Below are 25,895 nucleotides of genomic sequence, written 5' to 3' on the forward strand. Positions count from 1 at the left end.
CTGGGAGCTTTGTAAACACCCCACGTGACTCAACTGGCAGTGACCTAACTCTGGAACTCCCAGGGACCTTCTCTCCTGCCACCATTTGATGCAATGGACGTGGACTTGCTGCATTCTAGAGGCCGCTGGGGAGAAGTGAGGCATTAGAGGCGAACGAGGCAGGGCCAGTGAGGGTGGGTGTCCCATCGCGGGATCCCCGTCCCGGAGTCTGAGAGATTGTGCGAAACTCACTACAGCCTAGGCCTACATCACCAAGTTACAGCCACAAGGACCAATTATTTCAGCAACTTCTTTTGACAGATGAGGAACTAGGGGCCCTGAAATCTTAAGGGATTTCCTCCAGATCATATAGCAATTTTAATAGGAATGGGCAAGAGCCCCAGGTCTCAGGAGTCCCTGGCCAGCAGTGATGTACCTTACATAGGTAAGGAAAACACCTATGACATAACTGGAGGACATGGGAACAGGCGTGTGCTGCAGGGTAGCCACTCTGGGTCTCCAGGTAGAGCGCTAGGCTTGGTGAATGACCAGGCCCATTCTGGTCATGCTCAGGACTGTCGCCCCTGAGACAGCCGCACACCGCCCCCCACACCGGTCCCCATCCCCTCAGACATCCACGCCTTGCCTAACAAGCTTGCCCAAGGAGGCTTCTGTCTCGTCCATTACACTAAGCAGGAAGGGCCATCCTTGTAGCTTCCTAGTCACCTGCATGCACCCTGCACAGCAACTGCTCTTCTCACCTTTCAGCTTCTCCTCGGTGTCACTGTCAGATTCACTGTTCTCATCTGTCACTAGACCAAAAAAAAAAAAAAAAAGTTGCAAATGTGAGTTCGAATGCAGGAAACTTTTTCCATGCGGTAACACAAATCAAAGATTTCTAGTTCAGAGGGGGTGTTTTCTTTTTGTCTATTTAAAAAAAAATGGACAAACCATGTCATTTGTCCAACTAAATGTATTTCCAAATTAATTTGGCTCTAGTTCAGATGGTACCTATATTAAAAATTACAGCAAAAGATACTGGCCCCTTTTATGCATGCTGAGCAAAGGAGATTGTGCCCATGGTGAGGTCAGCGCATGCAGCACTGGACTGACTTGATGGATGGACAGGGAAAGAGGCCCAGAAGACATGCCACCAGGCTGGGCTCTGGGCTCTTCAACTGGCCCGAGGACAGTGGGAGACATTTACAAAGCACCAACTTGTTGTCCTCCTTAGTGCGCCGACTCCGAACAACAGGAAGCCACTTGCAGGAAGAATGTGTTTTCAGATTCTTGTGGGGGGTCCTACCTTTTCCTGAGCTGCTCTCTGTTGACTGGGACAGCCTCTTCACCCGCTTCTTTCCTCTCCGTGCCTCATAAACGGCATTGATTCGCAATACCAGCTGCCAGATACCAGAAGACAAGCCAGTGTTAGCAGCCTCCTCCCCACGTGCAGCTGGGATTCCTCCGCTGCCCGTTTGCTGCTAGGATGATGGAGGGCCAGGGAAACGGGGCTGGAGGAGACATCTCCCACCAGCCTACCGGTGTCTTTCAATCACTCTTTTCTGTCAGACGGGAACATGGCTGTCAAGAACACTAAAGGAGGCTGCCAGCCTCACTGATGTGTGGGCGGGTGTTGTCTAAATATGCTAACACATCCAGCTGAGACACAGAGGGAGAAGATTTCATTGGCTAATGGTGCGATGGCTGCTCTCACTGTGATACAGCGATGTCACTGTGGTTTGGGAAGGAGCTTTTGCTCCCAAAACAAAAGAAAAGAAAGAGATACCAAAAAAAAAAAAAAAAAATGTTCCCAGGCAGAGCCCCTTCCATGGGAACCATGCCAAGGAACGTCTGAGAAGCCCCGGGTGGGAAGGGAGCACGGATTATGGTGGATCTTGAGTCCTAGCTGGAGACTGCATGGAGTGGTGCCATGTACCCGACACGCTGCCCTTTCCACAGAGGAACACTCACTCCAGACTTGCTGGGGCCTTTCACGACCTCTCCTAGTGCCAAGTCAACAGACACCACTACTCAGAGGCACATTTTCCAGGCTGACTATGGCAGAACAGTCTGGTGATGGAAGCCCTGGGTTACTTCCCACCAGGATTCACAGCACCTCCCGCAACTGTCAAAGGTGGGAGCTTCCTGGGTTCCACCAAGTTGGGGGAAAGGCAAGTCTACCCATGCACAGTTGAGGCAAACTAGCGATTTTAAAGGGGAACTGTGTTTTTAAGCTGACTTGAAAAGTTTTACATTCTTTTATGCATTGGGAAGAACAGAAGGAGGGATGTGCTACGGTAAACTGGATGGTAGGTACCCAGGTGGGTGCAGTGGACAAGGTGTTGCCAATCCCCATCTCTGCCCTCCACTCCTCTGATCCACTCCCCAACATAGCTCACTAGCTCCTCTTCACAAGCCGGAGCACTGGCCCGCCCAGAGAGGAGGGTGGCTTATTCTCAAGGTCTCCTTGTGGTGGGCCTGGGCCCTGTCCCTCTGGCTCTGCAGACTGCTACTGAGACTGCCCTGCCGTATCTCGGACACCTGCACACTCTGGCTCCTGACGGGCGGGGGCCCGGCCCTGGCTGTGCCTGCTCTCTTTGTGAACTCCTCATCTCTAACCATGAATCTAACCTGAATGAGGTCTCTACTTTCACCACCAAATCCCTGCCATGTGGCATTTATATTTGCTCTTACAAACCCCCCTTTTCCTTCAGAGCTCACATCCCTGAACCGGCCTTCTAGTCTTTTCGCAAGTGTTCTAACCATTGGGATATTAATGCTAACCCCATTTCCCCTGGAAGAAGACACCATATAAATGCGTTGCTAGTATTCACAACAGCCAAGACGTGGAAACAACCCAAATGTCCATCAATGGATGAACGGATAAACAAAATGTGATACCTATATATAATGGAATACTATTCAGCCTTAAAAAGGAAGGAAATCCTGTCATATGCTCCAACATGGATGAACCTTGAGGACATTATATGAAGTGAAATAAGCCAGTCCCCAAAAAACAAATACTGTACGATTCCATTTATGTGAAGTACCTAGAATATGCAAATTCATAGAGACGGAAAGTGAAACGGTGGTTGCCAGGGGCTGGGGTAGAGGAAATGGGGAGTTAGTGTTTAACGGGTGCACAGTTTCAGCTGGGGAGATGAAAAAGTTCTGGAGATGGATGGTGGTGATGGTTGTGCAACAATGTGAATCTACTTAATGTCACTGAATCGTACACTTAAAAATGGTTGACATGGTAAATTAGATGTGTATTTTACCACAATTTAAAAAACATAAATAAACAAATGAGTTCCTAGGTCAAAGTGCTTTTTGGGGAGAAAGAAATCTTTAAACTCATTCAAAATTTCCCCCCAAAATATCTAAAAATAACTAGAAAGAAGACAGTTACCATAGTTAACATCCTTCTGTTTATTCAACTACAATGAACACTAGACTGTGAGCTTCGGAGCAGGGATTTTTGTCACTTTTGTTTACTGCTGTAACAGTACCCGTACGGGATAGAACAGCGCCTGGCACACAGGAGGTACTCAATAAATATTTGTTGATTGTGAATTTGTTGAATGAATACTAAGCATCTCCTATGTACAAGGGATTTTGCTAGAAGCCGTGGGGGATAAGAAGACAGATGGACGTGGCACTCCTTCTCAGGGCATTTACAAGCTAACAGGGAGGGCCAAGAAGCATTCGTAACTATCACACAAGACCATTCATGAGCGCTATGTGAGTAGCAGCAAGAATGTGACAGAGAAGGGTTTTCTCACTTTAAATCAGGTTATGGAATATGTGGGAAGCCATATATACTTCAGCCAATAAATCTTCGTTCCTTTTTATTTAAAAAAATTTTCCGCAGAGAGAAAAACTTTAAACATGCTTTCACATAATTGTACTTTAACAGGAGATAAGTTTTGTTCTTTTAAAAGTGTTCTGTACTAGATGCATTGGCCTTTTTAGAAACTTATTTTTAAGTTGAAAAAAATATTTTTAACTATAAGCTCATTTGGAAGATAGTCTGTTTCAAGCATGGGGACTATCATTAATAATATTGTATTGCATATTTGAAAATTGATAAGAGAATAAATCTTAAAAGTTCTCATCACAAGAAAAATTTTTGTAACTAAGTATGGTGACGGATGCTAATTAGACTAATTGTGGTGATCATTTCTCAATATACACAAATATCGAATCATTATGTGTATACCTGAAACTAATATACTGTATGCCAATTAAACCTCAATTTAGAATGAAAAGAAAGATAGTCTGTTTCAGACAAAGAATCATCTGGTATCTAATTCCACCTGTGGTGTTGCTGAAGAAAAGCAATGGATTTCACACAGACCTGCTAAAGCGCGCTGAGAAAGGCAGGAAGCGAGACAGCGCGGCAGCCGCTTCCCACTATAAAAGATGTCTCAGTGTTTCATGAACCCTGAGGACAGCACACTGCTGGTGATTAACAGCTCTGCTTCAGTTGCCAGATTAGTGAAAGTACACAGTTGCTAGAAAAACACAGAGAAGGGCTGTCTTGTCCTTTCTCCTCTCCCCCACTGGGACCCTGACTCCTCTCAGAGCTGAAGCAGGGAGAGAGCAAGGGAAGCATCCACATGGCCAGAAGGGACGCTTACAGTAGAGGCAGCTTAAGGAAAACCAGGCAACCCATTGTCTGACGAGCTGTGATTAAACCATTAAATCCTCCTTGCTAGATAAAAACACACAAGCAAGGTTTGGATAGCAAATGGTTTGGGGTTCCAGAACATAAAGTCATGAAGGTACCCAGTAAAGAAGCTTTGACTTCAAGTAAAGGATTCAGAGCATTTTGAAAGAAAGAAACACAGTACTCAAGAGTGGGGATAAACCTGGGTTAAGATTAAGGAACAAGTGACAAAACTGAGGATTAATGAGACTAATGGTAATTAGTGATTTGCTTTCTTTTCAAACATTTCTTTAAAGAATTGTGTATTTTATCTTTATGATTAAAGTTTTAATAAGATTTTGTTGTTGTTGTAAAAGTGACAGATAAAACATGCTGATTTTTCTCTTGGTTTGGTTATGCCTGGCAAAGCCTATTTGCTAAGGCCACTGTGTATTACTTAAGCGGTGGCAACTCACTTTAATTCCAGGCAATAAGCAGAAAGGGATAGACTGCTGCATGTGCAGACACAACACATATACAGAAACAGAGTTCCACCTTTCTCGTCACCTCTCTACTTTCACACAAAACGCGCACATATATTCTTTTTCCCTTAATCTAAAAAAATCTTTCAAAAATATTAACATAGTATAAGGGCAGTGATGCGCGAAAGTGTGGGGGCCGGAGATAGAGGTTCAATGCTTAGTAAGGGATCACACACTCAAACTTCGAATTGTATCAAAGCTCTTTTAACCTAACAGCTAATTCATTTGATGATTCCTGTTTAACTTGCTAAAATAATAGTGAGGCTGTATAGACGTTAATAGCCACCTTCATTCTTCTACAACTGTAGGTTTTTGACATTACACACACGTATGAACCATGCCAGAACAAGCAGATGGGGAGTTAAGGGAGTGGCTTGAGAACTCACTGTGGGGTCCTCATGAGCAGCTATAACGACAGTGCAGGACAGTGACTAGAAGGCAGCCAAAGGGAGATACGAGAGTGACTCTGCCAGGACAGAAAGAGACTGGGGTCCACGTGTTAGAGGGAGCTCAGTGAGCAAACTTCCAATAATCGCTGAGCAACCCGCACTGCGCCCTGGGCAGGGCAAGGCAGAAGCAGGGCGGCATGGAGGGGATGAGGCCTGGCTCCCACCTTGGCCCCTCTCTGCTGTCCATCCACAAAACAAGGCTCGTTCCACTTACAACCCCCATCAGAGTTTTAGGTCTTTTCCCAACCACCTGACCCTAACGGCCCTTACCCTTCAGAATGCACTCTGATGCTCAAGGTAACTTAAATTCACTTGAATAAGAAGGTTGGAGGCAGAGATGGTGAAGCTCAAAACACTGGTTAACCAAACGGTGTCAGGAGGAACCAGCTTGTGAAGATGTCCCTTGACTTGTTTTCAGGTCAATGGGCCACTTTGAGAAATCTGATGAAACCTATATGCAGTCTCCTCGCCTTCCTCCCATCCCCCTAAATCCATCCACATAAGGTTATACACAATTTTATGGGTTTCGTGACCCCCCCTAAAGCCCATCTTGGACTCTGAAAGTAAGAATCCCTGCTCTAAAACTTCCTGTACCAAACTGGCCAATAAAGAACGAGCGGCACTGCAGGGCTGGAACCGGGCAAAAGGCCATTTAATCACTAGCAGACACACGAGGATGCATATCCAAGCCACTGGGCACATTTCACCTTTGGGACTGAAAAGAGCCTGGAAATTATATTTTTGACAAGTGCTTCCTCAGAGCACAGGCTCCACATGGACCTCTGCAGCAGGCACTGACAGAGTCTGAGTTAGAGCACGATGGATGGAACTCTACTTTTTGAGGCCATGAATGAGGAGGACGTGGCCTTTGGAGCCTGGGCATTGGAAACACAGTCTAGGATCAGAAGAGGAGATTAGGCTGGGAGAAGGCTGACTAAGAGGAAGGCTACAGGACCACAAGAATTATTATGACAAAGGCCTGGACATCCGAGCCTGCTGGCTTTCCCCTGGCCTGAGACGAAGCAGGCAGACAAGGGCCCAGTGATTGGTTCTCTGCCCAGGCTCCTCTGCAGCCTTCCTCTGCAGGGCAGGGGGAGTATATATCTGAACACGAAGCTGGTTGCAAGCCTTACCTTGGGTATCTTTCTCTTCTTCCTGCCATTCTGAGGATCTCCAAGGTTGAAGAAAGTGTCATCAGGGCTGCTGGGAGTGGACGGGGGGCTGATTTTGTAAGGGGACCCAGTTCCATCCCGACTCAGCTTCCTAGTGTCCAGCAGTTTGAAGTTCCTCCTCTCTGAATTTTGCCGGAAAAAAGCAGGTTTGGACAATGACTGCTGTGAAGGGAAGTGAGAAAAGAAGAGTAAATAACTACAGAGGGACTAACTGGGAGATACTGGTGGTGCCAGTGCCAGAGGCCATGAGGTTGAGAAGGGAAGCGGTCTACGTTCCCAGGGTATGTTGAGTTTACCTACACTAGTAAGTGCTCAGTAAACATCATCTAATTATGGAAAATTAGTATGACATAACATGTAGATCTAATTCATCTCTCTTTTTGGATAAGTGGGAATTCACCTGGCTCAACCTCTTACCTTTATGGATGAGGCTTTCTAGTAATCCAAGACATGCTGGACTGGGAGTTACAAGACCTGAGCCTAGCTTTGACCCTACTGCTGGCAAGCTGCATGTCCCCTATACAAGGAAGTCACCTCTCTGGGCTTTAGGGTCTTATTCTAAAAGTGAGGTGCTTTAAGGTCAAAGGCAAACAAAAAAGTGGTAAAAACAATTTACAACTTACAACATAGAAAAGATATACTGCAAATTAATGAGAAAAAGACTAACAATTCAAAAGAAAAACTGGCAGAAGGTAAGAATATAGAGAGTTTATAGAAAGGGAGATACACTGGTTCTTAGATATATAAAAAGATTCTTAGCTTCACTCATAAGAGAAAAGAAAATTAAGACTCCACTGAAGAAATATTTTTTACTCAAAGATTGGCAAAGATAGGAGGGAGAAGAGCCAAGATGGCGCCGTGAGTAGTCCTCTTTGTCTCTCGCCCTTCGAGTCTACAATTATTTGAACACTTATCGCTTGACAAAGGATATCCAGACAGCATCTCAGGACGTCTGAGACACCCACGTGACTATACATCGGAAGGCGGATGGACTTTCCTCCGGGAGGATGTGGAAATAGGTGAAAACTCTCCGACCCCGACGGGCAGCCTAGTACCCGCAAGCGGCTTTCTTCCAACGGACGCCCCCAGAGGATCCACACACATCTAGGGCAGGAGCAAGAACACAACAGAGGAGCGACGGTGGAAACAGGTGACCAGAACCCTACCTAAACCCCCTGCAATTACTCCTAAACGCAGAGGGAAACTTTGGAGTTGCACACCTGAGCCCGCGGGGAGAGTCTCTCCCCGCCATTGGCGGGGAGACCCAGCCTGGTGCTCGGGGCGCCCGGAGGGTCCCAGAGAGAGACACGGAGGGCACGGAGATCTCCCAGCTGCCGTTGCCCGCCCTGTGGGACTAGGGATTGCCGGAGATCTCGGAGAGGACCGGGGCCGGGGGAATTTTCAAAGGCCGGTTCTGCAACCCGGAGGGGAAGCGCCGGAGCTCCGCCCGGGCAGCAGACAAAACTCTCTGTCTGCCATTAGCAGAGGGGCCACGCTGAGCATTCACGGCTCCCAGCAGAGGCCCGGAGAGAAGCCCTGAGGGCGGGGCGACCCCCAGCTGCTGTTGCCCGCCCCGTGGGGCTAGGGATTGCCAGAGATCTCGGAGAGGACTGGGGCTGGAGAGAGTTCCAGAGATCCAGCTTAGTAGCCTAGGGGGAAACCCTACAGGCTCACAGCAGCCTTAGGGAAAGCCTCTGCACAGCACCAGTAGAAGGCACCCAGCCGCCAGCCACAAGGCTGGAAGACCCCAGGGCAAAAGCAGCATAGCTAGGTGTACTAACCACAGACTGTAGAAGATGCCAATCGCTCTCCTGCGACCCATAGAGGACAAGTGAGATTTGGTGGGTGCCGACAGCAACGGAGCGACAAATATAAGTGATCCCACCCCTGGCCGCTGGAAAAGCCCATAACACCATTGCAGACCCCAAGGAGAGAGCACATCTAGGTGGGCTGCAACAGTAGGCACCTGCAGCCTGAAGCCCCCCTGTGATGGCCCCCACGGCAGAGGAGGGAATCCAAAGGGCCACTGTGGCTACGAAGAGGGGACCAGGCCCAGTTAGCAACTACGGACAGGGTTCCTGGTTGGTGAAATATAAACAGCTGCTCCTCCCACCGCAGCAGCTGAAACAAGTGAAAGGAGCAACTAAACTCTATCTCCATGCGGAGGCACAAATCAACAACATCAAGCAATATGAAAAAATACATTAAATCTCCAGAACAGAAAGAAAGCAACAAATACAAAGAAAACAATCCCAAAGAAAATGAGATATATAACCTAAATGACGATGACTTCAAAACAGCCATCATTAAGATTCTCAATGAGTTAAGAGAGAATTCTGACCGACAACTCAACGAGTTCAGGAGCTATGTCACAAAAGAGTTTGATACGATAAAGAAGAACCAAACAGAAATATTGGAAATGAAGAACACAATAGAGGAGATTAAGAAAAATCTAGATGCTCTGAACAGTAGGGCCGATAATATGGAGGAAAGAATTAGCAATTTGGAAGACGGCAATATAGAATTGTTGCAGGCAGAGGAGGAGAGAGAAGCAAGACTTAAAAGAAATGAAGAAACTCTCCGAGAATTATCAGACACAATTAGGAGATGCAACGTAAGGATTATAGGTATACCAGAGGGAGAAGAGAAGGAGAAAGGGGCAGAAAACCTATTCAAAGAAATAATGGCTGAGAACTTCCCAAATCTGGTGAGGGAGATGGATCTTCAGGTGACAGAAGCCAATAGATCTCCAAACTTTATCAATGCAAGAAGACCAACTCCACGGCATATAGTAGTGAAGCTAGCAAAAGTCAACGACAAGGAGAAAATATTAAGGACAGCCAGGCAAAAGAAACTAACCTACAAAGGAACCCCCATCAGGCTATCAGCAGATTTCTCAGCAGAAACTTTACAGGCTAGAAGAGAGTGGAATGATATATTCAAAAATCTGAAGGACAAAAATCTACAGCCGAGAATTCTCTACCCAGCGAAAATATCCTTCAAATACGATGGAGAAATAAAAACTTTCCCAGATAAACAAAAATTAAGGGAGTTCATTGCCACAAAACCTCCTCTACAGGAAATCCTCAGGAAAACCCTCATTCCTGAAAAATCCAAAAAAGGAAAGGGGCTACAAAACCAAGAGCAGAGGAGATAAGTAGAAGGACAACAACAGAGAGTAGCAGCTCTACATCAGAACAGATTAAACCATGGGACGAGAAACAAAGGAAACTGAAGAAAACCGGAAAACAAGACACAAAATGGGAGTGGTAGGCCCCCACGTCTCAATAATCACTCTAAATGTAAATGGATTGAACTCCCCAATCAAAAGACACAGAGTGGCAGGATGGATCAAAGAACAAGATCCAACAATATGCTGCCTTCAGGAAACACACCTCAGCCCCAAAGACAAACACAGACTCAGAGTGAAGGGATGGAGAACAATACTCCAAGCTAATAATGAACAAAAGAAAGCAGGTGTCGCTATACTAATATCAGACAAGGTAGATTTCAAACCAAAACAGATAAAGAAAGATAAAGAGGGACAGTATATAATGATAAAAGGGACTCTCCACCAAGAAGACATAACACTTATAAATATATACGCACCCAACACAGGAGCACCAAAATTTGTAAAGCAACTCTTAATAGAACTAAAAGAAGACATCAACAACAATACAATAATAGTAGGGGACCTCAACACACCATTAACACCAATGGACAGAACATCCAGACAGAAAATCAACAAGGAAATAATAGAATTAAATGAAAAATTAGACCAGATGGACTTAATAGATATATATAGAACACTTCATTCAAAAACAGCAGGTTACACATTCTTCTCAAGTGCACATGGAACATTCTCAAGGATTGACCATATTTTGGGAACCAAAGCAAACATCAATAAATACAAGAGAGTTGAAATAATATCAAGCATCTTTTCTGATCATAACGCTATTAAACTAGAAATCAACTACAAGAAAAAAGCAGAGAAAGGTGCAAAAATGTGGAGACTAAACAACACGCTTCTCAACAAACAATGGATCATTGAAGAAATTAAAGAAGAAATCAAATATTATCTGGAGACAAATGAAAATGAGAACACGACATACCAAATCATTTGGGATGCAGCAAAAGCAGTCCTAAGAGGGAAATTCATCGCAATACAGGCTCACCTCACTAAACAAGAAAAAGCTCACGTAAGCAACCTCAAACGACACCTAACGGAACTAGAAAAAGAAGAACAAACAAAGCCCAGAGTCAGTAGAAGGAGGGAAATAATAAAAATAAGAGCAGAAATAAACGATATTGAAACAAAAAAGACAATAGAAAGGATCAATGAAACAAAGAGTTGGTTCTTCGAAAGAATTAACAAAATTGACAAACCCCTAGCCAGATTCACCAAGAAAAGAAGAGAGAAAGCGCAAATTAATAAAATCAGGAATGACAGAGGAGAAATCACAACAGATACCAATGAAATACAAGAGATCATAAGAGAATACTATGAAAAACTATATGCCAACAAATTGAACAACTTGGAAGAAATGGACAAATTCCTAGACTCCTACAATCTCCCCAAACTGAATCAGGAAGAAATGGAGAATCTGAATAGACCAATCACAAGTAAGGAAATAGAAACGGTAATCAAAAACCTCCCCAAAAACAAGAGTCCAGGACCAGACGGCTTCTCTGGAGAATTCTACCAAACACTCAAAGAAGACTTAATACCTATTCTCCTCAAACTGTTCCAGAAAATTGAGAAAGATGGAGAACTCCCTAACACATTCTATGAAGCCAACATCACTCTGATCCCCAAACCTGACAAGGACAACACAAAGAAGGAGAACTACAGGCCGATATCACTGATGAACATAGATGCAAAAATCCTCAACAAAATTTTGGCAAACCGATTACAGCAATACATCAAAAAGATTATACACCATGATCAAGTGGGATTTATACCAGGGACACAGGGATGGTTCAACATCCGCAAGTCAATCAACGTGATACACTACATCAACAAAATGAAAAGCAAAAACCACATGATCATCTCAATAGACGCAGAGAAAGCATTCGACAAGATCCAACACCCATTTATGATAAAAACCCTCAGTAAAATGGGTATAGAAGGAAAGTACCTCAACATAATAAAGGCCATATATGATAGACCCACAGCCAACATCATACTCAATGGACAAAAGCTGAAAGCCATCCCTCTGAGGACAGGAACAAGACAAGGGTGCCCACTTTCACCACTCCTATTCAACATAGTACTGGAGGTGCTGGCCAGAGCAATTCGGCAGGAAAAAAAAATAAAAGGAATCCAAATAGGTAACGAAGAAGTAAAACTCGCGTTGTTTGCAGACGACATGATCTTATACATAGAAAACCCCAAAGAATCCACAGAAAAACTATTAGAAATAATCAACAACTACAGCAAAGTAGCAGGGTATAAAATTAACGTGCATAAATCAGTAGCATTTCTATACACTAACAATAAACTAACAGAAAAAGAACTCAAGAACTCTATCCCATTCACCATCGCAACGAAAAGAATAAAATACCTTGGGATAAACTTAACCAAGGAAGTGAAGGATCTATACAATGAAAACTACAAGACTTTCTTGAAAGAAATAGGCGATGACATAAAGAGATGGAAAAACATTCCTTGCACATGGATTGGAAGAATAAACATAGTTAAAATGTCCATACTACCTAAAGCAATATACAGATTCAATGCTATCCCAATCAGAATCCCAAGAACATTCTTCACAGAAATTGAACAAACAATCCTAAAATTCATATGGGGGAACAAAAGACCACGAATTGCTAAAGCAATCTTGAGCAAGAAAAACAAAGCCGGCGGAATCACAATCCCCGATTTCAAAACATACTACAAAGCTACAGTGATCAAAACAGCATGGTACTGGTACAAAAACAGGTCCACAGATCAATGGAACAGAATTGAAAGCCCAGAGATAAAACCACACATCTATGGACAGCTAATCTTCGACAAAGGAGCTGAGGGCCTACAATGGAGAAAAGAAAGTCTCTTCAACAAATGGTGCTGGGAAAACTGGACAGCCACATGCAAAAGATTGAAAATCGACCATTCTTTTTCACCACACACCAAAATAAACTCAAAATGGATCAAAGACCTAAAGATTAGGCCTGAGACAATAAGTCTTTTGGAAGAGAATATAGGCAGTACACTCTTTGACATCAGTTTCAAAAGAATCTTTTCGGACACTGTAACTCCTCAGTTGAGGGAAACAATAGAAAGAATAAACAAATGGGACTTCATCAGACTAAAGAGCTTCTTCAAGGCAAGGGAAAACAGAATTGAAACAAAAAAACAGCTCACTAATTGGGAAAAAATATTTACAAGCCACTTATCCGACAAAGGGTTAATCTCCATAACATACAAAGAACTCACACTGCTTAACAACAAAAAAACAAACAACCCGATCAAAAAATGGGCAGAGGACATGAACAGACATTTCTCAAAAGAAGATATGAATATGGCCAATAGACACATGAAAAGATGTTCATCATCGCTAATCATCAGGGAAATGCAAATCAAAACTACACTAAGATATCACCTTACCCCCGTTAGATTGGCAAAAACATCCAAAACCAAGAACGACAAATGTTGGAGAGGTTGTGGAGAAAGAGGAACCCTCATACACTGTTGGTGGGAATGCAAACTGGTACAGCCATTATGGAAAACAGTATGGAGATTTCTCAAAAAGTTAAAAATAGAAATACCCTATGACCCAGCCATCCCATTACTGGGTATCTATCCTAAGAACCTGATATCAGATATCTCAAGAGTCCGTTGCACCCCTATGTTCATCGCAGCATTATTTACAATAGCCAAGACGTGGAACCAGCCTACATGCCCAGAAACTGATGATTGGATAAAGAAGATGTGGTATATATACACAATGGAATACTACTCAGCCATAAAAAAAGACGAAATTGGCCCATTCACAACAATGTGGATGGACCTCGAGGGCATTATGTTAAGCGAAATAAGTCAGTCAGTGAAAGACGAACTCTATATGACTCCACTCATAGGTGGAAATTAGTATATTGAGAAGGAGATCTGATCGGTGGTTACCAGGGAAAAGGGGGGGTGGGGGGAGGGTACGGAGGGGGAAGTGGTGTACCCACAACATGACTAACAAAAATGTACAACTGAAATTTCACAAGCTTGTAATCCATCATAACATTAATAAAAAAAAAAAAAAAAAAAAGATTGGCAAAGATAAAAAATTTGATAACTCACTGTGTTAGTGAAAGTAAGGGGAAAATGTGACTTTCACACTTTCATATACAGTTGCTGGGACTAAAACTTGGTGGGTCTGGAAATTGGTCCAACTCTAAGGGGGGCAATCTAGCAGTACCAACAAAATTACACAGGCATATACCCTTTGATCCAGCAAGCCCACCTCTAGGAATTTACCCTACTGATATACTTGTGCAAAGTTATATCGTATAAGGAAAGTTACATCGTGCAAAGTATATTGAATACTGTCACGCCTTGTAAACACAAAATATATCCATTAGTAGAGGCTGGTCAAATAAATTATGGTACATCCATCCAGTGGAATACAATGCAGGTGTAAAAAAAACCTCAATGTACTGATATGGAAGCTTCTTTCAGATACATATTGTTAAGCATAAAAAGCAAGGTGTAGAATAATTGATACAGTATGCTGATATTTGTGTGTGTTTGTGTGTGTGTTTTAAGGAGCTATTCTGCTGGTATATGCGTAGGAGAGTTCTGGAAGGATACACAAGAAACTGACAGTGGTTGCTCTAGGAGAGAGAAATAGAGGGACGTGGTGAGAGGAAGACTTTTCACTAAATACCTTTCATACTCCTTAAATTTTGAACTATATGAATGTATTAACTATTCACTAAAATAAGAAATATTGATAAAATAAAAGAACTACTTGGACTATATGTTTTCTAAAGGTACATCCAGGACTCACATTTTACATACTATAAATATAGATGTAAAGTCTCTTTTTCAAAGTTAATTACTGAATTAGACGAGGTATGGGTGCATAAAGCACCTAGCAGAGTGCCTGGGATACACTAGACATTCAATGTAAGTTATTTCTCTTCCTTCCTCTTATGACATTGACATTTTTCATACTTTGATGTGCTAACTGAATTTTTCTCAAGTATATTGTTTATGTTCTTCGCCTATTTATCTTTTGGGATCTTAGCGTCTTTCTTATGAATTTGGATGAGCTCTCTAGACAGAACAGATACGAACTATTTGTCAGTTTTGCTGCAGGTGTGTTTTTCTGTGTGGTTTGTTCGTATTTTTATCTTGGTTATGTGGAATTTTTCACATAACATTTTTATATATGAAAATCTGCTCACCTTTTCCTTTGTGAGTGATTTCATCTTTGCCTAGAAAATCTATATCTTCTTAGGGGTTTAATAAATATTTAATTCCATGTTCTTCTTTTATTAGTTTATTTTGAACATGTTTTATTCATTAATCCATCAGTAAGTTATTTTATTGTATGTTACTCTAAATCGATTTTTTCCAAGCTAATATATTTCTATTCCATTTAATGAATGAGCCTTTCTTTCTCTATCAACAAGCCCACATTTACAATATCTTAAACTCTCATAGGATAGTCTTATTTTGTGCCAGTCATTTATATATTCTTGTTTAGTTCCAAGGAGTTTGTAACAATAACTTTGGAGCCTTTTTAAAGACTTCCAGGAATAAAGACTTCTAGCCTTCTAAGTGGCCTGATCCGATGTTGTATCGTGGGCCCACAGGGAGCAACTGCTTAGTACCACAAGCCCCCAGAAGAAGCAGCCAACATGGTTTGCTCACTGTGGGCATCCTAATAATTAAACTGGCACAAGAAGAAGGAATAACGATGACCCTTCTTAAAGACCAAATTCTATTTGCAATGAAGTCCAAGGAAATGGCTCCAATTCTTTCACTGCATTGGAATCTCACCAAATTGTTGGCAAAAAGCAGGTATCTGTTTTCATTAGAGATTTAGATTGTGATAGTGTTTGTTCAACTATTTTACCTATGAAAAGTTCTGAGAAGAAAGAAAACAGAGAAGGAAGCAAAACACGGCACACAACTTTCTAAAGGGTGTCAAGAGACCTGGTGGAGGTTGTGCAGGGGCTGCATCTCCCAGTGGTCACACTGCTGGAGAAAGGGGCTCTGGGAATGTTCTGGAGCGCCCAAAATAAGCCACCAAATGTCCAGGGAGCTTTCATGAGGGAGTGGAATTTCAGTAGCTACTTAACTGATAAAAGGAGAAGACTTAGTGGGCTGTGGGGAGAGCATTATCAAGCACACAGCACAATCTCAGAAGAGGCAGAGAGGTGAGGAAGGCCCATTTGACCCAAGTCGTCACGGCTTTGAGTAGGTGCAGTGAAATAGATAGAAGAGACAACAAAACAATGAAGACACCTAATTGCCTGGAAGGACTTTGATAGTGAGGGTATGAATCTTGGAATCTTAGCAGGGGTCAGCAAGCTTTTTCTTTAAGGCCAGACAAGTAAAAATTTTAGGTTTTGTGGCCCATACTCTCTCTGTCACAACTCTCAACTCTGCCATTATAGTACAAAAGCAGCCATGGACAATACGTAAACGAGTGAGCATGGTTACGTTCCAATAAAAGTTGATTTATAAAATATCAGGTGACCAGTAGTTTGCCAAACCTGAACTACAGTATAACAGGGGAGTCACTACAGGACCCTAAGGATGACTGTGTCAGCCTGTGGTCCAGAGAAGATTCCAGCTTTTGATCAGAGAGCCTCACCAACATGCCCTGATGATAACACGCCCAGTCGCACTGCGTCTCTATGGAGTAACCTCTGGGGCCCAGCTCTGTCACAGAGGCTCACAGAGTCTCCCTAATCTTAGAGATACTGGATTCACAACGGACACAACCAAAGATCTGTAATGTCCAAGAGTGGAAAAGCAGACAAAGACCTTCTGTTGAAGCCTCTGGAGTTATTTCAGGAGACCAAGTGTGATGGGCCCTGGCCAGGCGACATCTTGGTGGGGACGAAGAGGCTGCAAGGAAGCTGCGTGCCTCCCCAGAGGGAAATGACCTGGACTCAAGCGGGGGGTTGAGTCACCCTTCTTATCTGTGAATGGTAGCTCTCTCCTGTCCTCTACTGTCCCTATCCTACTGCCTCAAGAGACACTGACAGCCAGAGACTAAAAAGGTCCTTAATATAAAATATCCCATCTTCTCCTTACCTGTCTCAACCTCATTCCTATTCTCTTCTACAGAGGGCTCCTCCAAGAAGTACTCAGATATCTTTCACACAAACGTACACATTTGTTCATTATGCCCACAGGTACACATATTTATGTAAATACACAGACACTCCCTTAAATATACATATACAGAAATATAGAGACAGGCATACACACACATTCCAACAATTGGGACATTACACTAAAATAATGGAAAATCATGCAGGCAATAAAATTGTATTTAAAAAGAAATTAATGACATGGAGAAATATTCATGATAAATAAAAAAGAACAGCAAAACTGTTTAACAATATCACCCCAAATCTTTTTTTTATACACACAGATGCACAAACACACACACACAAACATACAGTGTGAGGCAGCCTGTATGAGAAATAAACCAGTGTTAACAGTGGTTATCTTTAGGTGTTGGGATTACATGCAACTTTTAAAAAGACCTTTAAAGCACACGCACACATATACACACAGACACAATAACAATCTATTACAGAAAAAAATACAGGTGAGCATAAAGAAAAAATTAAAACCCTCAATTATGGATGTTTTATTTTCTTCATTACACTTTTCGGTATTTCTAAATTTTTTACGAGAATGCTCTATTTTCAGAAAATAAGGTTATTTTTTAAAAGAACACATACTGAAAAGCATAATTCTATATATTTAACAAACATAAATAAATAGTACTTATGTTGCAGGCACTAGTCTAAGTGGGCTACAAGTGTTAACAAGAAAAGAAAACGGCCCCTTCTCGGGAGCTTGCATTGCGCATTTCTAAGCATTAGCATCTGCCCTGGCTGCGTGTCTACTCCCTTCTGAGGAAAGTCTGTCTCACTGACCCTTACCTCTCTACTGGGACCAGGCACGATGTAATGAAATGAAAATCCCCAAAGAAGTCTTAGGACCTTTCTGTGGCTGGCAGAGACAGTTGCCACAGAGGGACTGCTTCAGCAAGCTCCAAGGTCCCAGATGCAGCCCACATGTGGCAGATGCTCCAGGAACATTTGCTGAGCTAAACGGAGGAAGCGGAGAAGTCCACTGCTGTCCCTCAGAGTGGGAGCACAAACCAGACACCCAGAGGTGGCAGAGCAGAGGAACAAGCATGGACACAGAGTCTTGCTGATGACGTGCAAAGGTCCAAAACAGCCTAGAAGTATCAGAAGCAATCAGACACGTGCACTGGGCCACTGGATTATCTTTCTGCAGGATAGCTGCCTCTGGACTTCAAGATCCCATTGACCTGATTACCTACTATGTTTAGCTGTTTTGGAGACAGAGGACCTAGGATTTCTCTAGCCTGGCAGGAAGGGGAAGAAAAGGGCTGTGGAGCCTTTGTTTTCTGGAATTAGGGAGGAGCACCTGGCTCTGAATGCAGAGCTGATTTGGGCAGATGTTTTTCATTGTTCCTAAGAGGTGACGTAGTGTACTCCCCACATGAAGTGGAGAGCGGGGTAGGACGTGAAGGGGACAGACTTGGGGTGACAGCCTTCCATCTTCTTCTAAGCCAGGCTTATCCATTAAATGTTAAAGACATCCATATTTCAATGGAAACAAAAACAACACATTTCAAAGACAAGTAGAAACTATTTTCTAATTACCAGTTGTCATGGATAATCATGACGACACTCCTGCAGAGGAGGAGAAAACAGCAGTTAATTGGTTTCGGTCAGTATTGTAGCAATTGACCTGGGCTGGTAAGATCCACCCTACATGATAGGCTCTACCTTCAATTCTCTTCAGGAAGACTGCTGGCAGAACGAGTCCCTTTGCGACCATCAAGCACAAAAGGCACGCTTCGTGTCCGGAATCCCCCAGCCGCCAGCAAATGCTGACCTCACACGGAGCCCAGAGAGGAAGGTGGCTTCTTTTCTCAGGCTGGAAACAGATCCTCGCAATGGGATTCAAATGGACTCTTGCAGCCTGAATTTGGCCTTCTTTTATTTAATTTCTTCCACAACTAAACATTGTATAACAACTACTTATAGGAGACACAAACAGAATATATCCTTTCTGACCTTGAAGAATTTACAATCTAGTTGGGGAGCTATTTTTAAGACATACAGTCATGTGCCGCATAACGATGTTTTGGTCAACACGGACCACATATACGATGGTGGTCCCATAAGATTAGTACCATATAGCCTAGGTGTGTATTAGGCTATACTGTCCAGGTTTGTGTAAGTTCGCACAATGACAAAATCACCTAATGATACATTTCTCAGAATGGGTATCCGTCGTTATGCAATGTACGACTGTATCATATGACTTAAATGTGAATCCAAATCATGGAAGTAAGAGATGTCATAAGGCAACTTACACAATTTGGTGTGAAAAGAATTCTTAGCCCACTGAGGCAAGGAGGGGGGAAAAATCCCAGGAGCTGGGAGGGCCTGTAAGCTTCCTGAAGGAGACATGACTAAGCTGGGCCTTAAAGGATGGGAGGAGCCAAGGGCAGAGGTGGAAATGACCTAGCGCGGGAGTGTGCAAATTACAGCCTGTGGGCCTCATCTCGCCCACCACCTGTTTTTGTACAGGCCATGAGCTAAGAATAGGTTTTACATTTTTTAAATGGCTGAAAAAATAATATTTCATGACACATGAGAATTATAAAAAATTCAAATTTCAGTGTCCATAAATAAAGTTTTGTTGGAACACAGCCACACTGATTTGTTTGCATATTGCCTATCTGCTCTGCACTACGACGGCAGCGCTGAGTAGTGACAACATAAACTGTATCTTTACTCTCTGGCCGATCCCAGGCCTATAGTATTAGAGGGGCAGTCAGCAGGCTTTGGCTGAAGGGGAGCTTTTGTATGCAGGGAGTGTGGGAAATTAGGTACTAATGAGTACCCAGGGATCAATTATGGAGGATACTTAATGCTAAGCTAAGGAATAGGAACTCAGTCCTGTAGGCAATGGGTTGAAATTATCATGTATGTGAATACAGTTATATTGTCTATATGCATATAGTACAAAAGTCCAAAAGGCTCAAAGGATATTCTGCAAAAAAAGTCAGTCTTCTACCCTGACTTCCAGGTACTCAGATACTCAGACAACCCCACAGAGGTGCCCACTTACTCACTCTTAGTATCTTCACAGAGATATTCTTCTATGTGCCCAAACATATATGAGCTTACAAAAGTGTATATTCTTTCATTAAAAACCCCACAAATGGTGGCATAGTATAAAAATACTATTTGCGCACCATGCCTTTCAATCTTACATTTTAGAGTTTGTTTTATGTCAGACATTCTTCTTTACAGCTGAATGATACGGATATACTATCTTATTCACCTAGTCTGGGAGGGTTCTGACCCAGAAGCTAAAGTGATACTTTAGGAAGCTTTGTTTAGCAGAGGGGTTCCGGGAGAACCAGAGGCAGGAAGAGCAGGCAGGCAGCTGATGGACAAATCCAGGAGCCTGGCAGTGAGGGTGGCCTGGCATTCCAGTGTAACCCAGAACTCCAGGCTGCACAAGACCACAGCGCTGGGGAGCACCCCACCACCCCCCCCGCCAGGACTCATACCTTGGTGGGCGTGTCAGGGATGGAAGAGGTGGGAGAACCTGGAAAGTTCAAGACACACTTCTTCCCCAGGCAGCGACCGTGTAATTCAACATCCTCATAAGGGTTTTCCTTCACTGGGGGATCTGTGGTCAAAGACAATGGGTCAGAAACTGGAAACATTAAGAAAGTTTTCCTTACTGGATCTCTACCCAACATGTTGGCCTTTCGTTGTAGAGATGTCTGTTGTCTTGCTATCCATTTACCTTTCCTCTTGGTAACAGACCTTGATTTTCACTGTGGTAACTCCCTGCGTCCCCATTCTTAGACTTAGTATGAGATTAACTCCACCCTCAGTTTCATGGCTTTAGCCAGTTGAGTATCCTGAACCCCTGCCTCAGTGAGCAGTTCTGGGAAGGCCTCACATCCCAAGCCTAAGCCAGTCACGGCATGGCACTCCTGGGCTCTGAAGGTGAACAAGGGGCCTAAACTGGTCCAGTCAGAGCCTCAGGATTTTTGCTGGGACTTGCTGGACACAGGCTCTCCCCGACAAGGTACGGATTCCAGGGAGCTGATGGCAGCCATCCCAGGAAACCTACTGAGAATGGAGCTAACCTGAGAGAGAGGAAATGAAGACAACAAAACCAGTTCTGGTCACATGAGTCAACAAACTCATTTCTGCCTCTTACCAGCGCATTTCTTCCCCTACTCCCGCTCCCACCCCCAACATGTGCAGACTCTGGTCTGAGCTTACACCTCACTGAAACTGATCTTCCCAGAAGATTATTTAACTTACCAAATTTAAATGCTTTATACAAACTCTGTGACTCTAAGCCCTACTTTGGAATCAGAGAGAATTCTTTCGAGCTAGGCTAAAGTTACTTTTTTAATAGTAGACATTCATTTTAGTCTGAATTTTGATGCCTTCTTACCACCACACTCCTACAGTTTCAGAAAGAGTAGGGTGGTCTTTAGTTTCCTATCATTCAGCAATCCCTATGATTTACTGAACATCTGTTATAAACAAGATATTTCGCACGCCATTTTCTCCAGTCCTCAAACAACCCTGCAAGGGAGCTATCATCACCCTTAGTATACTGATGAGAGAATTGAAGTTCAGAGACGTTAAGTCATCGGCTCAATGTCATCCAGCTAATAAGTAACAGAGCCAAGATTCCATCATGGATATAGAGGCTCCAGGTCCATGTGTGTCCCGCTGCACCACGCTGCCTCCATGGCTGTTCATCACTAGTGCTTCTCCTCCCCTGCAGCCCTGTTGTCGCTCACATCTTTCACTCACCCACTGCTTTCTCATTTATTTGACTACATGTATGTCTTTGCGTGTTTGTGTGTGTGTTTCAAGCAGCCAGCCCCATTTCCTCTCTGCTTTCTCACAGACACACATATACCTGTTCACAGACACATGGCCGCTTACCCAGAATGTCTTCATAGACGTTCTCCTCCGATAAAGTGCGTGTGAGCCCCAACTTGGTCTGTGCATACCAGTCCACCCTGCTGTTCTCAGAGGAAGACTGCAGTAAGTCTTCAAACTCATAGGACTTTCTGGGTTGTACAAGATGGGACGGAAAAAAACAAGAACTTGAATCAAATTAGGCTGGTTCAGAGATTACACACCCCCAAAATTTTTTTTCTTGCAATAATATCTATAACTGAAATCAACTGTTTTTTGCAAGAAGGTACAAAAATCCTTGAATAAGAGATGTGGCTTTTGGGGCTGGCCCCGTGGCCGAGTGGTTAAGTTCGCGCGCTCCGCTGCAGGCGGCCCAGTGTTTCGTCGGTTCGAATCCTGGACACGGACATGGCACTGCTCATCAAACCACGCTGAGGCAGCATCCCACATGCCACAACTGGAAAGACCCACAATGAAGAATATACAACTATGTACTGGGGGGCTTTGGGGAGAAAAAGGAAAAAAATAAAATCTTTAAAAAAAAAAAAAGAGATGTGGCTTTTACTTAAACCAAGTAAAGACAGTATACAAATAAAACACAGTCCCAGCTTTGTAAACAAACATATACATAGAAAATAAACAGAAAGGAAGGAAATGAAATACACAGCTGCTATCTCAGGACTGAGGAATGGCTGGTGGCTTCTCTTCATGTTTACTTCTCGGGACTTTTCAAATGTCCTACAGTGTTTCCAGAGTCCACATTAATCATCAGAAAGGAGCAGTCATGGCCAGTTGAGAGCAGACCAGAGGCCTGGGCACCTCCCTCTTTCTCTCACCCAAGTGCTTATTACCAGAATGAAACTCAGAGGTTTAGGGTTGAGACACCCTACCCTGCCCCTCAGAGATCTGTGCAAATGTGGCTGGGTCTCATTCTGTGGCCTGGCACATTCTATGGGTTTCTACTTTCTACCCCCAGCCCCCATCCTACATCCACATGGGCTGTCCTTGTGCTGCTCATGTTGATTCTAATGGGAAGTGCAGCCCCTTCTCCCAACACTCTCTCTCTCTCTCTCTCTTCCTCTTTCTCTCTCTCTCTCTCACACACACACACACACCAACCTGCCTTGAGTTTCTGTGATTTTTGAACTTTACTGAACATTGGAATATCACGAGGTGGGTCACATCATGAAACACACAAAACATCAGCCATCGCACAGGTTCACTCCACCTCCCCTCTTTTTCTTCTCTCTCTCCCTATCCTTCTGCAAAGTAACCCACAACTTTCCCCACGTCTGGAGCAGAACGGCCCTGCCCACTCAGGTTCCAGAGGCTCACCTTCTACCCCTGAGCAGAATGGTTAGGAATTTCTGCTGAACACACCTGGGCCTTCCTGGAATAGAATCTAGGTGAACACGCAGTCCACCCACATTAAACAGGGCACATCCCCGAGCTGGCCTTGACTTGATCCTGGCCCTTCACTCCTCCTCCTACAGGGTCCAGATGATCACAACCCTGCTATGGGTCAGGAATCATCGCTCTTCTCTCTTATTTTGTTCACATATGTCTAGCACAGTGTTCTGCACATGCTAGATGGCGACTACTTAGAAATGTAGAGGGTCTCTGTTTCTTCACCCAAACTTCCAATCTCTCTCCAGCCCCTGGGGAAGGGGCCCCTCTGGTGGCTGTAGGATTAAGCAAACCTGGATACAGATCCCAGATCCTCCATTCAGAAGCCTTTTAACCTTGGATGAACTACTTAACTGGGCTGAAACTCAGTGTCTTGAATTGTAAAATAGTAATTATCTCACAGGATTGTTCAAAGAATAGAAAAGAGAATGTTTGTAAAGTCATTGGCACCTAACAAGCGCTCACCAAATGTAAGCTATTACTATTACTGTCACAGTGCTGTTACTATTTATGTAGCCAGTGTTTTACACTGAACATTTACTGTGAAGGAGGCACTGTGCCCCAGGTTCGATAAACAAGGAGTGGCTAAAACGGTCAGTGTCCCTGCCTCAAGGAGCTTACACTTTAGGAAGATAGACATTCGACCAGCACATGCACAAACAAATAGAATTATAAACTGTGTTAAGTTCAAAGATGGAAAAGTATAGGTTGCTACAAGCGAGTACATCAAGGAGGACTCATTTAGGTTGGAGGATGCATCAGGAAAGGCCTCGCTGAGAAAGTCACTCATTGAAGCTGAGATCTGAAGGATAAAAAGACCTTGGTGGAGGGAAGAGTGTTCCAAGAAAGGGGAAGGGCATGTGTGAAGGTCCTGAGGGTGCAGAGAGTTTGGTGCATTTGAGGAAATGACAAACAGACAGACATTCAGCACGGCTGGACTGCAGGGAACAGGGTGGTAAATGTCAAGTGTGAGCCGGTAGAACCAGGCAGAGGCCATTTGCCTGCTTTCCAAACTTTGGGGGATTTCTCACATTTTAAATCTTTCTCTTTCCACTAGCTTCTTTTTCTCATTTTTCAAACATGCACCGGGGGCCGGCCTGATGGTGCAGTGGTTAAGTTCGCACATTCCACTTTTTGGCGGCCTGGGGTTCGCCGGTTCGGATCCCGGGTGCGGACATGGCACCGCTTGGCAAGTCATGCTGTGGTAGGCATCCCACGTATATAGTAGAGGAAGATGGGCACGGATGTTAGCTCAGGGCCAGTCTTCCTCAGCAAAAAAAGAGGAGGACGGCAGATGTTAGCTCAGGGCTAATCTTCCTCAAAAAAAACAACCAAAAAAAACATGCACAGGTTTCCTCTGTCTTGAAAAACTTTCATTTGAAGCAGTGACCCTTGTTCTGCTATTTCTCACCTTCCTCGCCCACATTTTTAACTGGGGGGAGGGGAGGAGGAGGAGCACAGACTATTCTAACTGTCTATTAGTTTACAGAAGTTCCCTGGTTTTTCTTTCCTTTACCCTCTCAACCTGGTGTCTCTACACATCCCTTTTCTGAAACTGCCCCCTAAAGGTCACTGGTGAGTTTCCGGTAAAACCTAACCACCTTCTCCGTCCTTTCTCTACGTGACACCTCTTGGTTTCCACAGTGTGGGCAGCGGCACTCGGGGTGCAATCTGTGGGCCAGAGCTGGGTGCCAACTGTTTGTTACTTGCCCTTGATGAGCTAAGTACAGAAATTCACAGTAAGCATTTAGAAACTTTTCAAGCCATTTGACAGGATAGATTTTTAAAAAACAAAACTGAGGCTTGTATATTGTTGTCTTTTTAAATTTCATTCCTTTAGTAATTATTTTTTACTATATCTTACAATAGGACTGTCGGGCAAAGGATTGGAAATACACACATACATGCCCTCCTGATGGTTCGAGAAGCCTGGTGCCATTTGGCCCTAATCTACTTCCCCTTGCAGACAACTCTTCTGGTGCCTTCAGTGAAGCTCTCTTCCTCTTCCTCTTCCTCTTTCTGGGCACTGAGCATTTCCCAAGTCTTTTCCTTTTTAGGCTCCAAACTTTAACATTTCCACATCTGAATTCATCCTCATCTACCTCCATCCCACCCTCGCTCCTTCATGAACTTGAACTTGGCACTTGGGGCAGAAGCACAAAGAAAGGCCAAGCTGCAAGCTTCCAGGCTGGGTCTCTGTGACCTTGAGTCAGGCCATGGGGCTAAAACTGTCACCCGTGTCCCAGGGAGCCTGGCTTACTAACAGAAGATCATGCCAAAAGGAGGGGCTACCAATCCATGAGCCCCTCCTTCCTCCCCTTGAGGTGTCCAGCCAGGAGAGGAAGGAGCAAGCTTCAGAGTTCTAGGAGATGGGGTCTGGAGGCGGGAGCAGATCTGAGCTTTTTTCTCTATGATGGGAATGGCCTGTGCTGGGAGCCCACTCCAAACATCTCTAGTCTGAACTGCCATAAGCCCAGGCTGCCATTAGCCAGGCAGCTGACTC

General features: G+C 43.9%; 1 protein-coding gene across 2 annotated transcripts in view; it reads right to left on the minus strand.

Moving 5' to 3' along the window:
• DENND2A (DENN domain containing 2A) overlaps nucleotides 1-25,895 on the minus strand; it is a 99,404-nt gene that overhangs the window by 34,641 nt on the left and 38,868 nt on the right. For both annotated transcript variants that reach the window (XM_046669674.1, XM_046669673.1), the window contains 5 exons: nucleotides 22,010-22,137; nucleotides 20,599-20,720; nucleotides 6,752-6,952; nucleotides 1,286-1,379; nucleotides 741-791 (listed from right to left, as the gene is read on the minus strand). In XM_046669674.1, coding sequence (XP_046525630.1) covers nucleotides 741-791; nucleotides 1,286-1,379; nucleotides 6,752-6,952; nucleotides 20,599-20,720; nucleotides 22,010-22,137 — 596 coding nt within the window. The remainder of the gene's footprint in view (nucleotides 1-740; nucleotides 792-1,285; nucleotides 1,380-6,751; nucleotides 6,953-20,598; nucleotides 20,721-22,009; nucleotides 22,138-25,895) is intronic.

This window comes from Equus quagga, chromosome 8, assembly GCF_021613505.1.
Source record: "Equus quagga isolate Etosha38 chromosome 8, UCLA_HA_Equagga_1.0, whole genome shotgun sequence".
NCBI lineage: Eukaryota > Metazoa > Chordata > Mammalia > Perissodactyla > Equidae > Equus > Equus quagga.